The sequence below is a fragment of the Aquarana catesbeiana genome, linkage group LG01, assembly GCF_042186555.1.
Source record: "Aquarana catesbeiana isolate 2022-GZ linkage group LG01, ASM4218655v1, whole genome shotgun sequence".
In the NCBI taxonomy this organism is placed as follows: domain Eukaryota; kingdom Metazoa; phylum Chordata; class Amphibia; order Anura; family Ranidae; genus Aquarana; species Aquarana catesbeiana.
The window spans coordinates 752,513,756-752,531,734 of NC_133324.1; the positions used below are offsets into that span (position 1 = coordinate 752,513,756).

The 17,979-nt window shown below is 40.1% G+C and overlaps 1 protein-coding gene across 10 annotated transcripts in view; it reads left to right on the forward strand.

Moving 5' to 3' along the window:
- RAPGEF2 (Rap guanine nucleotide exchange factor 2) overlaps positions 1 to 17,979 on the forward strand; it is a 396,941-nt gene that overhangs the window by 231,817 nt on the left and 147,145 nt on the right. For all 10 annotated transcript variants that reach the window (XM_073605965.1, XM_073605972.1, XM_073605900.1 and 7 more), the window contains 2 exons: positions 13,910 to 13,985; positions 17,016 to 17,183. In XM_073605965.1, the coding sequence (XP_073462066.1) occupies positions 13,910 to 13,985; positions 17,016 to 17,183 (244 nt within the window). The remainder of the gene's footprint in view (positions 1 to 13,909; positions 13,986 to 17,015; positions 17,184 to 17,979) is intronic.

Genomic DNA, 17,979 nt, shown 5'->3' on the forward strand with positions numbered 1-17,979 from the left:
TTCAGCAGGGGGACCTTGTGGGCCCTGCAGGATTTCAGTCCTTCAAAGCATAGTGTGTAATCAATTGTTTTCTTGGTGACTATGGTCCCAGCTGCCTTGAGATAATTGACAAGATCCTCCTGCGTAGTTCTGGGCTGATTCCTCACCGTTCTCATGATCATTGAAACTCCATGAGGTGAGATCTTGCATGGAGCCCCAGACTGAGGGAGAATGGCATTTATTATGTGTTTCTTTCATTTGCGAATATTCGCACCAACTGTTGTCACCCTCTCACCAAGCTGCTTGGTGATGGTCTTGTAGCCTATTCCAGCCTTGTGTAGATCTACAATCTTATCCCTGGCATCCTTGGATGGCTCTTTGGTGTTGACCATGGTGGAGAGATTGGAATCTGATTGATTGCTTCTGTGGACAGGTATCTTTTATACAGGTAACAAGTTGAGATTAGGAGCACTCCCTTTAAGAGAGTGCTCCTAATCTCAGTTTGTTACCTGTATAGAAGACACCCGGGAGACAGAAATCTTGCTGATTTGATAGGGGATCAAATACTTATTTGATTCATTAAAATGCAAATCAATTTATAATTTTTTTTAAATGCATTTTTATGGATCTTTTTGTTTTTGTTCTGTCTCGCTGTTAAAATAAACCTGCCATTAAAATTATAGACTGATCATTTCTTTGTCAGTGGGCAAATGTGCAAAATGAGCAGGGGATCAAATACATTTTTCCTCACTGTATACACATACATAGGCTGCTGATTGGATAATGAAGGACTAGCAGCACACTGATGAATTATCATTCTGCTCTCTCTGTGACTAGTGTCACCCCTGTCTCTACTAGTCTGAAGCCTGGTACACACTAGCAGCTTTTTTTTCCTTCAACCCAACGGGCTGAACAAAAAAAAAACTGAAGAGCTTGGGAGGAGCTGCTGTACTAACTATCCATTGTTAGTACAGCGATCTCCCCCTCTGAGCTATTGTGTTCTGACAAGCGGACGGTTCTCCCACCACACTGATCAGCGCTCCGAGCCATTGCCATTGGTCATGCCAATCTGCAGACTTTTTTTGGTCATGCCTTTTCGACAGAAGCCGGACTGGCTGCCGTACACACAGGCCGAATGTCGTCCGGTTTCCATTGAACAGGCCGATACCACCCAATATTTGGCCCGTGTGTACGGGGCTTAAGTTTTTGCTGCGTATCCACACCACTGCAAGGTTTAAATTCTTGTTCTCTGCAAGGGGTTGTAGAAAAGGATGTTATTACCTTTTACCTTGCTTTAGCAGTGTCCCTCCAGCGGTGTAACTAGTGCCTCTGTAGCCTCCTCTATAAGCTGCTCTTCTCCATGGTCCCAGGCTCACCCTCACAATACAGGGTTGATGGCCCTGCATTTTATGTGAGGGATCGCTCACAGCCTGGACCTTGGAGAAGATGATGGCACCGGAGTCAATGGCAAAGGTATTTTTGTTGGAGTTGGGCTTTAAAAATACATTTTTTAAAGTATTACCTGTTAATTTGTGTGTTTGCCTGGAATTTAGGTGTAAGGTGTTCAAGATCTATGTGAGCTGACAATTATTACAGATGAACTTAACATTTTAGTAAGACAACCTAAATGAGCAAATGATGATTAGTAATTGCGATCTTTTAAAAAGCTCATCAATACAGTATACACAGCAGTGCATTGTGCCTTTGTTCATTCTGGCATTTTTTGTCACTGCATAGTGAATCTCTTCTCGAGAGAGAGAGAGAGAGACGCTACTCAGGAATAAACACAAAGAGAAGACAATAATAACTGCACTAATCCTGAATTTGGAAATAAAGTAAATAATCTCCCCTGATTCCTTTTCCCATCCTTGGTTGGTCTTTGATAATTAAAATTATTATCCGCTAATTCAAGGATAAGATGAGCTGAGTAATGCTGTGTGTTTTTTCTCCCTTTGATTTTGGATTTATGATAGGAGGGGTTTGTAATGTTTTCTATTACAGCTTTCTAGTTTAGCCTTCGCTGAGAGAACACGTGTTATGCTGGGAGGTCTGATCTCCAATCATGGCCTCTTCAGGCCCATTTACTAGATTTGATGCTCCTGGTTTGGACTCCCTGTCTCTGTACTGCATCCTGCATGTCTAACAGTGTCCCACAAATATCCTCTTTGGCAGTGGCACATATTTCTATTTTCCTTCTATTTTATTTTATTCATTTTTTAATCAGAAATTGATAACTTAGTGTCTAAAATATAAGAAGTCTGTGAAAACTGGTTCTCTTTTATCTATTACATTTGCCCTGGAAGGAAAAGTTAAATATGATTGCTGTTAAGTACTTCTCGCCCAATCTTTGACTAGTCAGAGCCATAGTTTTTACAGTGCCTTTTCAAAAAGACTCATGTCTAGTACACATAATGAGAAAATAGAACGAAAAATACCACTTTCGAAGTGATTGTCCGATAATCTGATTGTCAATACACAGCTTTTGAGAGCCGATTGCAACAGGCACAACATGCAAACTCCAGGCAGGTAGTGTCGTGGTTGGGATTCGAACCAGTGACCCTTTTTACTGCTAGGCGAGAGTGCTACCCACTACACCACTGTGCCGCCTAATATGTTTGTTAGATACATACTAGGTTGCTAGTATATACTAGTGTTCCCCATACCCAAAGGCATATTGAACCAAATTGCTTGTCTTCTAGAAAAAAGTATTTGGCTGTAGTACCTGCTCTTTTAGCATTCAAATATTCAAATAGCATTCAAATATTTTTAGCATTCAAATATTTAGCATTCAAATATTTTTATAGCAGTTTGTGTAAGTACCTACTTTTGTCTCACCTTTGATATGAACTTGTAATTCTCTTTACATCATTGCTCAGGCTAGGAGAGCTTTGCACTAATGAGGCTCTGCTCCAGTGTTCATGTGCTGACAGGAGAAGTGTAAGAAGAGAGATGAGCTCATCAGGGGTTTGCTTTTTCTACTTAAGCCAATCAGCAGCCTGGGGAAGGGTTTTTGACAAGGCTTCTACCACAATGGAGGTCAAAGACCTGACCACACTGTCTGGCAGGGTGTTTGGACAACAACATTGTCTAAATAAATATGCACATTCTTTGGCAATAAAAAAAAAGATATAAAATACATATTTTGGACACTTAGTGCCTTTTAGGTAGTTTAACTTGAAAATACCCAGCATTTACATGTACATTGACTTACTTTCCATAGTTAGCCCAATGCAGCACCTCAAACTCTTCAATTCTGCATCAGTTGCATACTTTGGGAAACCATAAAACAATGTGTGAATGACCTGCTGCACTGCTGTGGAGTTTTCAGTGGAGCCTAGGAGGACCTTATGCTGCTAACTGGTATGGCTAATTAGCCATGCACACAAAAAATATTAATATACAGGATTTATATAGCGCCAACAGTTTGTGCAGAGCTTTACATAATAAGGGGGGACATTACAATACAGAAGGAATAGGGGGGCCTTGCTCACGGAGCTTACAACCTAAAGGGGGGGGGTGATGGTGCAAATGGTAATAGATGCAGGGGATGATCTGGTGGAGGTTACTCAAGTACAGCTTTTTAAGTGGCGGTGGGGGTAGGCTGCCCTGAATAGTTTTCAAGGATCACCTAAAGGCGGACAGGGTAGAAGCTGACCAGACATATTGAGGTAGGGAGTTCCAGAGGATGGGAGAGGTTCTGGAAAAGTCCTGGAGAGCGACATGGGAGGAGGTAACAAGGAAGCTAGAGAGCAAGACATCCTGGAAAGAGTGGAGAAGACAATTTGGGCGCTCTCTGCAAATACGGTTGGTGATGTAGCTGGAGGGAATGTTGTGGATGGCCTTGTAAGTTGTGGTTAGTATTTTGAGTTTTATACGTTGGGCTAGTGGAAGCCAGTGAAGAGATTGTCAGAGATGGGTTTGTAAGATGTATAAGCCTGGCAGCAGCATTTATAATAGACTGAAGATAATAACATTTGTTTATCATATTGATTACAAATAAAAAATTTTGAATGAGAAATTTAGTTAAGAGGAATTATTTGGTCATTGTTCACATGCTGATTTTATCTTGATACCTGGTTATTTATGACACTACTTGACCTCTGGTTGTGATGCTGGAACGTTTGCACAGCGATCTGTCTGACTGAGGCAATGAAATCTAGCAAAGTAAACTTCTGTAGCATCACAGAAGCATTTTAATTCCCTGCATAGTTTTACAAGTCCTGTCAGACCCAGGAGAAGCTCCACTTGAAAGGGTTGTGGAGGCATTAGAAAAGCTAAAAGTGTGTATTGATGAAGGAAGCACCATAGCTTTTGTCAGAATGGGGTCAAGGAGAATGCGGTTTGCTAAAAAAGCTGCTCTCATGCATTTTTTAATGGCATTATAGCTCAACAGTTCTGTCTGTAAAAATGAAGATGTGGATTTTAACAAACTTAAGAGAAACGCTATATACGGTAAATAAGAAAAAGCTGACATCAACTTTACTTATCTTTGGGATAATTAGGGGGAGGATGTAAGCTGCAGCTAATAGAGGGTTCTTGACAGACACTAATATCTATTCAAATGTTTCTATACCAATGCGTCATTTGTAAAAACTCAAAGGATCTCTGTTTCATCACAGCAAGCAATTCATTCTCTTATTTGATTTGTAAGCCCTTGGGCTGATCCTTTCCTATCCAATTCAGGAATATACATCATGAATCCACTCATTTTTTTTTTTTAACATGTAAAACTGAATTGTATTGACAGATCTTCATTTTTTGTTGGTTGTAACAGTGACACTCTGATTTCCCATATGTAAGCAGTCTGTGTAACATGGAAGCAACATTCCTAGTTGTTGGTTTTAGCTTTGGATAGAAGTGGTAGCTGTAGTTACAGATTTCCTGCTTCTATTCTATTGATTCGATCACATGTAGTCGTTCAGGGTGGGGCTCCACCTTTGTTTACTGCAGGCCTGTGGAGACACTGTTGCTACATAATAGGAGTTTGCGCCGTGGAAAAGATTTTAATTTTGTTCGGGACTCCCTTTATCATTCAGTGCTCATTAGAGCTTTGGGCAAATTAGTTTGTGTCTGTCCCCCTCTGTCCCTTTACTCTCACAGAATGAAAACTGCTTTCTTTTTCTTTCAAGTAATATTTTTGACCTTAAACGTACCTTGACGATTCTGAGGGCACATGGAAAAAGGTGTTATGATGAGACTAAAATTGAATTATTTGGCCTCAACACCAAACGATATATCTGGCGGAAATCCAGTGCAGCTCACCATCCTAAAAAAACACCATTCCTAAAGTAAAGCATGGAGGTGGTAATATCCTGTTATTGGGGATGTTTGTTTCTCTGCAGCAGGGACTGCAGCACTTGTGAGGATAGAAGGAAAAATGGGTGGGTCAAAGTATCATCAAATTCTCGAGGAAAATCTGCTGCCCTGTGCCAGAAAGTTGTCAATGGGAAGAAGGTTTACCTTGCAACATGACAATGACCCAAAACACACAGCAAAAATGACCACACAGTGGTTGAAGGATACAAAGGTATATGTCCTTGCATGGTCTCTTCAGAGCCCAGACTTAAACCCCATTGCAAATTTGTGGAATGACTTGAAGACTGCAGTCCACAAACGGTCACCATCAAATTTCACTCAACTTCTACAAAGAAGAGTGGGCAAATATTGCAAAGTCTAGATGTGCAAAGTTGGAAGAGACATATCCCAACAGACTAAAGGCTGTAATTTTAAACAAAAGGTGGTTCAAAAAAATTCCGAAATAAGGGGGTGATCCTTTTTGCAACTCATTGATTCCGTTTTTGATTATTTTTCTGACATGGTGTTATTTCGTTCACTTGGATGCTATAAGTTGCACTGAGTAAATACAGCTGAATAAAGCAAAGACTATGTCTGTCTTCATTTTAGGCAGCAAAGCAACAAAATGTGATTATTTTAAAGGGAGGTGATTTTTTTATATACCCCCTCTCAAGATTTTTACAACCTTATTGTGGCAAAAAATACTGATGGCATTTGGTTACAGAAGGATTTCTAAACTTCTGAAGGTTCCAGTGAGCACTGTTGGGGCCATGATCTGTAAGTGGAAAGAACATAATTTCATGAAAAAACAGCCACGACCAGGTGCTCCTTGCAATATTTCTGTCAGAGGAGTGTAAAGAATTATCAGAAGAGGTGTCCAAGAGCCAAGGACCACTTGTGGAGAGCTTCAGAAAGACCTGGGATTAGCAGGTATAATTGTTTCAAAGAAAACAATAAATAATGCACTCAACCGCCATGGCCTGTATGCACGCTCACCACGCAAGACTCCATTGCTGAAGAAAAAGCATGTTGAAGCTCGTTTAAAGTTTGCTGTAAAACATTTAGACAAGCCTGTGAAATACTGGGAGAATATAGTCTGGTCAGATAAAACCAAAATTGAACTCTTCGGATGCCATAATACACTCCATGTTTGCACATCACCCCAAAAACACCCCCATACCAACAGTGAATATTGGAGGTGGGAACATCATGGTGTGGGGTTGTTTTTCAGCATACGGTACTGAGAAACTTCATATCTTTAAAGGAAGGATGAATGGAAAAATGTGCCAAGATATTCTTGATAAAAAATCTGCTAATGATGAAGAGGAAACAAGAGTGGACATTTCAGCAAGTCAATGATCTGAAACACAAAGCCAAGGAAACTCAATTGGTTTCAAAGAAATAAAATAAAGCTAGAATGGCCCAGCCAATCACGTGACTTGAATCCAATAGAAAATCTATGGAAAAAACTAAAGATCAAAGTTCATAGAAGAGACCCACGGAACCTTCAAGACTGTGTGGAAGAATGGGCCAAAATCACATCTCAGCAATGCTATATACATGAGGCATCTTGAAGCTGTCATTACCAACAAAGGATTTTGTATGAAGTATTAAATACATTTCAGTTACCGTGTTCAGTACTTTTTCCCTGTGCAATTCCATTTTATTACATATAATTTCATTTCTGAACTTGTTTGTTTTGGTTTCTATGTATGTGCGGGTTGCATGGGTTGTTACTGATGTGGTGTAAATTTCATGTCAATAGTACCTTTAGAAATATATTTACCTAGAAAAATGGTGACGTGTTCAATACTTATTTTACCAGCTGTGTGTGTATATATGTGTGTGTGTATGTATGTGTGTGTGTATATATATATATATATATATATATATATATATATATATACACACATACACAGACTGCATGAGCCCCTACTTAAATTACTTTAAGAAAAGGTATTGGGATAGGTTAGGTTTTGAAGTGCTGTAACTATTATCGTTCATATGTCTTGCTGTGTGGACAGCACTGACCTAATTTATCATGCTAAATATGTTTTTGATCCAGTAATCAGCTTTCCCTGCTTATCTGGGGCTGTTTTGTGTCCAGCATATTGGGTGAGCCACAGTATATCACATTTGTATGTTACTGTGTGCTTTTAATCACACTTTGTTGATTAGATGAGCCATTTGTTTTAATAACGCTAAGTTTAGTTCGATGTTTTAAGTGGCATAACCTATGAGAGTCATCAATCAGTGTTAAAGCAGAGGTCTATTCTTGGGAGACTGGCATTTTATCAGTCCATATAATGTACCTGAGTGTGTGAGTGTACATGCTAGACACAGAGAGGCCTGCCTGTGCCACAGACATCTTCTAACAACTGTTAATGGTGATTAAGGTTTTAGGTAAACACTCTTGTGGGTTTATTGATCAGAACTAAAACACAGCTAAAGCACAATGCTACTAGTGGCCTGGCACTGTGTTCATGCAAGACCTTAGTGATCAACACTCGTGGATTAGTGTGGACAGAAGTTAGATGGGCAAGCTTAAAGTACATTTTACTTTTTCATTTTTGCCTTTCCTGCCTTATTTTGGTCACTTTAAGTGTCTAGGATAAGAATAGTTGGAAGCTTTACATACTGCACAGAGGAGTCATAAGATTCATTGTGACTCAAATAATACATGTATGAAACCATCTATACAGTATTGTCCCAAAGGTAGCAAAAGCTTTGAACACAATCCTGTATGTGGTAAATGCTTCAAATGTTAAGCGTATAGTGAGGAAAGAGTGTCTGCTATTTTCCAGCATGATAAACAAAAATATTGGCACCAAAAACAGATAAGTGTAAAAAAATAAACATTTTCATTTTTACACATTAAGGCCTATTCACATGTAGTTTTTCCTTACTCTCCCTGGCGGTATGATTATGTCAGATTTTTTAATCTCAAAGTGGTACATTGTTTTTCATAGCAATTTGGCCTTTTATATTGTAGGCCTATAATTCTTAGTAATAACGCACTTAAATCTGTCCAAACGAGAGTCTAGTAGACATCCCGTGTATGATAAAGTTTGAAACACAAAATCATAAATTATAATATAATAACTATAAATTATAAAAAATAATATAATAATAAAATTACTTTCCCCACAAATCACTATGGCTCAATTCTGCAAGTTTTCTAATTTACTATCGCTGTTTTCTAGCTGATCTAAAACCACTTTTGACGTAAAGGGACACTTTTTGGTTGCTATGGACAATCTCAGGTTTCCAGGCAGAAAGAACAGTATATAATATAAAACTGCATGCAGGGCACTGGACAAAGCACTAGGGGCAAAAGGGATGTGAAATGATTTGATACAGTCTTACAGATTACATTACTGTATGTGTTGTGTTTTCTGTACTTTTTGAATTTGCCGCCGGGCTCCACCCCCATGCGCCGTGACGCTCGCAGGGAATGGAGCCCAGCACACAGAGAATGGGGCGGATAATCTGGCGAAGGACACAGCGTGGTGGTGGTGGTGGGGGGGGGTGAAAGAGACATCGCAGGATCCTGGTGACAAGCCAAGTAACCTGGACCAGCATTCTGCAATGCAATCCCGAGTGTGGCTCAGGGTTACCGCTAATGGTACTGAAATTTAACCCTGAGCTACACTCTGGAATACCGGCAGGAGGGTTAAAGGTGATATATTTTCAGTATGCCTCTTAGGCCTGTTTCACACCTATGCAGTTTGCTTTTGATCCGTTTCTGCAGTGCTTTTTGCGTTGTGTTTTCGTTTGCATTTTTTTTAATGTTTTTTTTGGCCAATTTGTTGTTGGGCAGAATAAAATGCAAAACGTGTCATAAACCACACTATATGCCTTTCTGCAGCATCTCCATTCCAATCTTTTAAAGTAATTGTAAAGCTTCTTTTTTTTTTTCTAAATAACAAACATGTTATAATTACCTACACTGTGCAGTTCGTTTTTCACAGTGTGGCCCCTATTATCCTCTTCTGGGGTCCCCCAATGGCGCTGGTAGCTCCTCCCCGCATCGTATAACCCCCGGGAGAAGCGCTCTCCCAGGGGTTACCTTGCGAGCGCATTCCCGAGTCCAGCATTTGCGTCCATAGACGCAGAATGCCGTCCCCGGCCCTGCCCTGGCATTGGATTTGATTGACAGCAGCGGGAGCCAATGGCTGCACTGCTATCAATCTATCCAGTCAAGAGCTGGGAACCCCGGGCAGAGGAAGAGCGCGTCTACGTCGTGGGAAATTCCAGGACTCAGGTGAGTAGAACGGGGGGGCTGGGGGGCCGGTCACTAGAATTTGTTTCTTCACCTTAATGCATAGGATGCATTAGGGTGAAAAAACATGTTTACAACCCCTTTAAATGAAAAACACACCGATTTGCATTTAAAAAAAGTCCCTGTGAATGTGTCCCTTAGGAAACCATGTTAAATGTACTGTAGTGCGTTTCTGCAAAAAAAGCACCAAAAAATGCACAAGTGTGATCCAGGGCTTAGTTTTTTTGCTGTGTGCTTTGTGCATTTTTTAGAAGTTTGCTATGTGTTTCTACCAGAGAGGTTTTTTTTTCTTTGTGTGAAGCTCATTGCATTAAATCACCTGTATAGTGATTTCCCATGCTGTGCTGCTATGGAAGATGTGCTCGACAGAAACCACAACTAATTTGCAGATAATTGAATTCTTAAAAATAAGCCATATGAAATTGCATATGAAAACACTGCCATTGAAGACGGAGAATGCCCTTGAAGTGCATTGGATGCTGTTTAAGGTGTGGTAAGCGTGCCAAAGTTTGGCCTCTGTTTTACTTGCCAAGGTCAGTTTTCTTTAGGTTCTAATGGCAGATTTGGTCTTTCTTCCAGTTGCATAAGATACATTGTTTCCTCTGTTATATCAGTAACAATGTTTGGTCTCCTTTTTAATGAAACAAAGTAGCCATTGTTATTTATACAACTGTGTTTCTTTTCAGGCTAGATGGTTGAAGCTGACATTATTAAGTAAGGCAGTACGAGGAACACATTGCTCAATAACCAGATATTAGGAGTAGGGCTGCAACTAACGATTATTTTCATAATCGATTAGTTGGCCGATTATTGTTTCGATTAATCGATTAATCGGTTAATAACCTTAAAAAAAAGTGTGGTGTATAATTTAGTTAATATGTAAAGTTTAAAAAAAGGCAATTTATTCCTAAATATCTTTATACACAGGGTTAAATATAGATAACCAACTATATGGTTAGGGAGTAAAATCTTTAATCCTCTCTGAGAATAACAGACAGAAGAGATATGCTCTATATACTATTAGAGGTTGAATCTGGACTCAGATAAATTTTTTTTATTAAAAAAAAAAAAAAATTCTAGACTGTTTTGCAGATTTTCAAACAGAACTGTAATATTACATGCTTTTCTGCAGCTTCTCCATTGAAGTATATTGAACCAAAAAAGCACCGTTTTGCATTGAAAAAGGTCCTTGACCCTTTCCAAATACACAGCATAGATGTGAACGTTAAATGAACTGTAGTGCGTTTCTGCAAAAAGCACCAAAAAACACATGGGTGGGAACCAGGGCTAAGACATTTAGTAACATAATGGAGTTAAAAAAAAATAAAAAATTCATTTTTTTTACTGTGCAACAGTGAAAGTAATATTTACAGTAGAGATTATTTGCTCTTTGTGTACTATATAGGGCTAATTTTAGCTTTTTTTTACTGGCCGATTAATCGATTATGAAAATAGTAATCGATTAATTTCATAATCGATTAGTTGTCGATGAATCGATTAGTTGTTTCAGCCCTAATTAGGAGCAACTGAGGTTGTCCCAACAGAGCCCACAAACACAATGTTTGCAGAGATGTGCAGCTAGGGAGAGATCCCTGAAATCCAGATAGGACATATAATTAGAAAAATTTGTAACAACAGGTTTATAAAAGTGAATTCTAGGGTATTTTTAGAAGGCCGGTGGATTGGTGCTAAATGTGAATTTACTTTTACAAGAACCAATGGTATGTGTGACCCCTGTAATAACAATAAAATATATATATATATATATATATATATATATATATATATATATATATATATATATATAAAATTGCCTGCGCAAGCACAGAATAACACATTTTCACATGAGATCTCTTGAAACTGAGATCAGGACAGGTAGTCCTGCTAATCATTGAATATTACATATGAAATGTCATAGACAACTGGTCATCTTTAGTCTGTTTACAGACCAATTGTAGGTTCTGCATTATATACGTGAGCATGGGTTGAAGGGGATACAACTTTTTAATACTCTAGTTCAACCTATTTCAACCAGGGTGCCTTTATGGTTCTTCAGGGGTGCCTTGGCAAATGCCAAAAAATTGCCCAATTTATGTAGACGAATCAGTGAATAGATTAAGCCCGCCTTTTAGTTACACAAAGCCACAGGTTTTCCTTGCACACTATTACAATGTTCCAGCCACTGGCGTCCAAACAACCAGTGGCATCATCGGTTGGGCACCTACACCACATCCTTGTTTGCCCCTCTTCTGCCCCTCTTCATGGGGTCACATTAGCTGAGTGAAACATTGGCATATTAGTCAGTACCAGTGTGCAAAGATGTAATTGTTTTGGAAGAATAAACCACCTCTAATATTGGGTGTCCTGTGTGCGGATGTTGCTGTGATATGTAAAGCTATTGGTTTTGTTTTTTACATTTTAGAATGGGGGGCCTCGAGATTGTACATAATTTTAAAGAGTGCCTTGACTTAAAAAAGATTGAGAATTATTTTATTTCTTGCTTTGAAAAATTTTCAATAAACAACTTGGGAAAAAAAAAAGATTGAGAAATACAGCTCTAGTTCCTCGTAGAATTCTTCATTGCGTTCTGATGTTTCCTCATTACAGCTGGTCCACTTTTTGAACTGCAGTTGGCTTATGTTAAGTAGGAAACAAGATACATCACCTAAAACCGGCCTAAGACAGTTCTAATTTTGGCCGTTTTAGCCGCTAGCACTAATCATTGTGTACTCCCAGCGAGGACTGCTTCCCACGTGGTTGCGGGAAAGAAAATAGTTTCATCTCCAGCTGGTTTTACACATTCATTATGTGTAATGGTGTGTTTTCCAGTAGGTGTAGGCTGTTGCTTCTGCTAAAAATCCTTCCTGCTGTGCCTCCTAAAAACACTGGACACCGTCCTGAGTGGATGTCTTCAGTTCTCTGATAGCCGCTGCTACTGAGAAAAGCTGCATCTCTTGCCCCATCACCTTCCCACAATGCATTGCGTTCTGTGAATGGGTGGCATAGCTGTTATAAACTGCTAAGTCTCTTTTGTAAACTGCAATTTCCATCAGCCCACTATGTAACGGAGATTAACAAAGTCAGGCTTGTTTAAAGACCAGTCATTATGACATTTATGGTTACCTCCATAGATACAATGGGGAAATGAGTGTAGGGATGAAAGGATAGAAGTGTGTTATTTGCAGGTGAAAATAAAGGGAAAAAAATGAAAACTGGACTTCCAAGCTGCAATATTTGAAATGTTTGTTTTTGGGTTTAGATGCACTTTGTTTCCTGTCCAGTAAAAAGCATGTGTGGGCTCCAGAGATGTATACTGTCCTGATAATAATATCACCTGTCCTTTCAAATGAATACTTTTGGTTGTTTGTGGTCAACTTCAAGCCATATACACAGATATGAAAGGGGATGATTTGTGCGCAACAGCCACAGAACACCTATCGACCTCATCCCTGAAAAGGGATATTGACCCAAAGAGCTTAATACAGACCCATCCACTTAACACATTTGCTCTGTGCTGAAGTATATTGGCAGGACCTTCCATGCAATACCAGTCTGTAGCTGATATGGGGTGTTCCCTCTGCAGGATAGTGTTTGGAAGCCAGGCAGAATGTGTCCTTGAGGCGTGCATTCGCCAAGGATAGATTAGTCGAATCTAAAATAGGACTTGTAGCTTCCAGAATCCCAAAAACAGTGTCATGCTGACCTTACACAACTACCACAGTTGCCACATTACTCCTATCAGTGACATGTGTTTTTTTTTTTTTTTTTTAAAGCAATCCCTTAATCTGAAGTCCTGGTCAGAAAGGCTTCATGAAACATCCATGGAAGTGGCTTCACCATGTTTGTGACATTGGGTTTCATTATTTTAATTTCCTCCTTTTATTTATTTAATTTTAAGAAAAGTGAGCCTGTGCCTGAAAGAGTTTAGCATGTCCAAAACCTTTTATCTAGGTTGTTGTCAAACAACATTCTGTTTTCCGTTTAATCCATCTTTATCTATAGGTCTTTAGATTTGGGGGGAGCCTGTGTGTAAAAAGCAAAAACCAAACATCTGTCAACAAAAGTTTTCTCTGGGAATAATTTGCGTAGGCACCAGGAGGCTTGTCCAGCAATGGTCGGGAGCATGTGAACAGGAATCATAACTGCAGTCATGGTTTATCTATCTGGAGACCTTGCAGTTCCAAGAAGCATTTTCTCACGAACGTACTGCACATGTACTGTTGTCAGGCTATATTTATTACTGATCTGTGTGCCCTTAATTGTCCAGAATTAGACTACACACATTTTAACATTCCTGCAGAAATGATTTTTTTACTCCTAATCAATGTTTTCTTTTGTTTGGTGTTTCTACAGCTTTGGCAAAAGATCTGCAGGAAGCTTCAGGCGTGGCTGTGAATGCATTGTGTTGGAACCTTCCGAAATGATTGTGGTAAGTCTTCTTTGTACTCTTATCATATTCTGCTCACTGTGCTGCTGATCAGTTGCAGGCATGCCTCGTTCCTCGCTCCAGTCCTACTCATCTTCCCCGCATTACCTAATGGGAGATGGGTGTGGTCTGCAGCCCTCTGTGAGAATATTGGCATTCCAGAAGGAGTAATCAGACCACTTCCTTCCTGAGGGCAAAACATGCACAGTGCCCCTTGTTTCACTCCATGAAAGCAAAATGTCCTCATTTCTGAATCCCATCTAACATCCAGATTAACTCTTTCAGCAAAACTAGAATGTGTATGCTTTCCTTTCAAAATTGTCTTGCCTGTGGAATACAATGTGATGAAGCATTTTTATCATTTACTCGACTTTGTAACAAACGCTGCCGTCACTCGTTCTCCCTGACTTTTCTTGGTGTGTGCTCAGTGGATAAGAGGGAGATTTTCTAGAAAGCTGTATCAATACTGTGACCGATTCTGAATTCTGCATCAAATGCTCTTTGGCGCTATGCTGCCTAAATATGGGTAATATGGGTAATGGAAATCTAGACGTGTCTTAGTCTGCCCGTACATTTTATAATCTGACCATGCAACTTTTTTTTTTTTTTTTTTTTTTTTAGTCAACTTTTAGATTTACTATATCATTTAACTTAATATTTAGTTATATTATGATGTCCTACCTTAACTAACCAGTCCGTTTGTATCTAATGAATAAATCAAAATAACCTCTGCTCACTATGAACTTTTTCCGAAGTTTAGAAGAGAAAAGTTGCATATTAAAAGTAGATTAAGGCTTCGCTCACACTAGGGCGGTTTCAGGTGCGTCTTGAGCATGGTTGAGATCCATTCACATCAATACGGCAGGGCTGCAATGCGACTTTGAAATGGTTTTGGTACTTTTTTGGAAAACAGACCCCCCCCCCAACCAGATCAGGCCACATGCCTCCAACATGTAGGATGGACCCCCGCCCCCCTTACAAACCAACCTTTTCCCCATGTTGATGAGGACAAGGGCCTTTTCCCCCACAACCCTGGCCCGGTGGTTGTAGGGGTCTGTGGGCAGAGGCTCCAGATCTGGAACCCCCAACCCCCCTCAAAATGTGAATAAATGTGGGTTGCGTTGTACCCCTACTCGTTCACACAAAAAAAGTCAGCAGTAAATAAAGCACAGATGGTTTTGAGAAGTCTTTTATCCTTTGGCACACCTGCAGGCTCGCTCCCAAGCTGGGCGGCTTGGCTCTGCCTTCTATTCCCTCCTCAAAGGATTTACTTGAGCCTGTGAGGAGAGAGACAGGCCTGTGCTGCTATAGACAGACACAACACTGGATTGAGAGAGGACGCGGGTAAATATAAAGGGAGTGAGGGAGGAGTGATACAACTAGTGGGACATTTTTACCTTCATGCAGTGAATGCATTAAAGGGGTTGTAAATGTTTTTTTACCTTAATGCATTCTTTGCATTAAGGTAAAGAATGTTTAGGTGTCAGTATCGCCCCCTCAGCCCCCCTTTACTTACCTGAGACATCACGTCTGCAGATCTTTTCTCCCCTCACTTCGGGGTCTCGCTGGCTTTGCTGGGACACAGGGAGCCATTGGCTCCCAGTGCTGTCAATCAAAGCCAGTGACGAGGAATTGGGGGGCGGGGCCAAGTCCCACTGTGTCAATGGACGCAGCAGAGGGACTCAGGTGCAAACACGCACGGGTGCCCCTATGGGAAGTGGCTTCACATGGGGGCACTGGCCAGAGGGGGAGGGGCCAGGAGCGCCGGCGGGGGATTCAAAAGAGGAGGTTCCTGTCCGCTCTGCGCGATTCCATTGCACAGAGTAGGCAAGTATAGACACGTTTGTGTGTTTACCTTTACAACCCTTTAAGGTAAAAAGCATCTAGACTTAGGTACCACTTTAAGACATCATTACATTTATTTTTTGTATATGTAAGCAGTAGAAGAACATGAATTTGCCTTGATATCCGCCTATTGCGTCACTGTACAGCAGGGTGTGAATTTCAGGGGAAGAAGCAGTATAAGGAGCCAATGTGCTAACTTGAAGCACACTGCTAGGATGAGAGAACAGAGTGACAGAGAGATGAGCTCCTTACTCTGTTGCTTCTTTCACTGTTCATTGACAAGCTGAAGCTACTCCAAGACATTCTGGGTTCAGAGAAAGTTGGGTAAATGATGCTGGCTATCGGAATGAAAAATAAAGTGCCGTGAGGGAAATTTCCAGATTGGAGTTGATTATTAAAGCAGGAGCTGGTTTTGTTATTTTATCTTTTAACTGGCTATTCACCTTTTATCTTGTTTTTTTGGCTGGAGTTCTATTTTTGGCTTGTTTTCACAAATATGTTGAATTAATTTTTTGTCCGATCAGTTTCTATGTACCGTATTAGGCCTCATGTTCATAGGCGCAGGATACTGTACAATGTGATTTACAGGTTTATCTTCCACACATGGGAGACACAGCTGCAATGTACAATCGCCTATATTAATAGATGGCTGTACACTAGCTGTATAGAGTTATAAGGTCATATTTATGTAAACTCCCCTGGATTCACATAAGCCATGTTCAGGCATTTACGTGTGCGCACAAATTAACCTAAGTAGATGATTTACATGTGTACAGCCTTTCATTACTATGGGTGGTTGTACGCTGCAGCCATGTTTCCCCAGGCACAGAAATATGCCTGCAATTCAACTTGTCTGTTTACTCAGTAAGCTTTATAACCTCTCATTTGTGTCGGCCTCTAACATGAAACGGCTTCCATAATTTGGCTGGCTTGTGGTTAAAAGATTAGGTTCTGCCATTTGCAGGTACCGACTAATGCAGGTCACTTAAAAGTTTCACAGACTGGTCTGACCAGTTTGTAGTTTCCTAGGTAACAAATGTTCTGAACTGATTAGCGGTTTCAGCCCGGGAACGACTAGTAATAGAACTTTAATAGCACTCTGTGCCTTTTGTTACTTAAGCATGTTCAGTTTTACTGATGAATAGTTGGAGCCTTTTATCTGTATGTGAATATGTTTGCCTTCCTAAGGTGGACTATATGGATGAAAATGAAGAGTTTTTTCAGAGACAAGCATCTCACCGACAGTCTCGACGGAGGTTCAGAAAGATCAATCAGAAAGGAGAGAGACAGACCATCATCGATACTGTGGATTCTTATCCTGTTGGAAAACCCCCGCTGCCAAGAGGCTACCACACAGTGAGTAATAACTTTTATACTTTACTGTATTTCTGTTTATTCAGACAGCTGCAAACGCCTGATTTCTGATGTAAAGTGACAATCGAGTGCACTGTGTGCAGCACAATTGAAATATCTGGAACATTACTAAATCAAGGACAATTTACTTTCATTCTGCTGGAATGATTAGCAGAAGAGATGGGTCTCAAGAGCACCGTTAATCCCATGACCCTTGATGCAGAGCTAGGAAATGTTGAAATTCTATTAAGGTGCTGGAAGGAATTAGCCTAGATCTGGAGAGCCTGTGTTTTGTATGCGTGGTTACATCTGTCTAGACTTGTACCTCTCCCCTACAAGGAAAACTTTGCCCCTTTTTACCCTTTAAGCCAGCATTATAACACGCTGCATTATCTGCTGTGTTGGAGCAGAGTAGAGATCATCTTTCTGAATCTGTCTCTTGTTAGACACTGATGTATCCTCACACCCAGGCTGGGCAAAAAGCTTTGGTTTGTGTTGTCTTCCAGACCATGGGAACACACACCCTGATCACACACATTGTGTTCTGCTAGTACAGGCTATTCTGCCTGTTCATTTGTTAGTCATTTCAGGCACAGTTGGTTACAGCAAGGCATGACTTTATTTTAAAAGTGAGTAAAAAAAAAAAAAAAAAAAATCCCCTATCTATTTAAAAGGGATTTTTTTTTTCTGTGTGCTTCTGTGCGTCGCGTTTAAGACAGCCCATCAATTCCAAGGTTAGTACTAAACATTGCTGTACATACATAGTTAATTATGTGGGAGAACTACTAGACATGTGCAA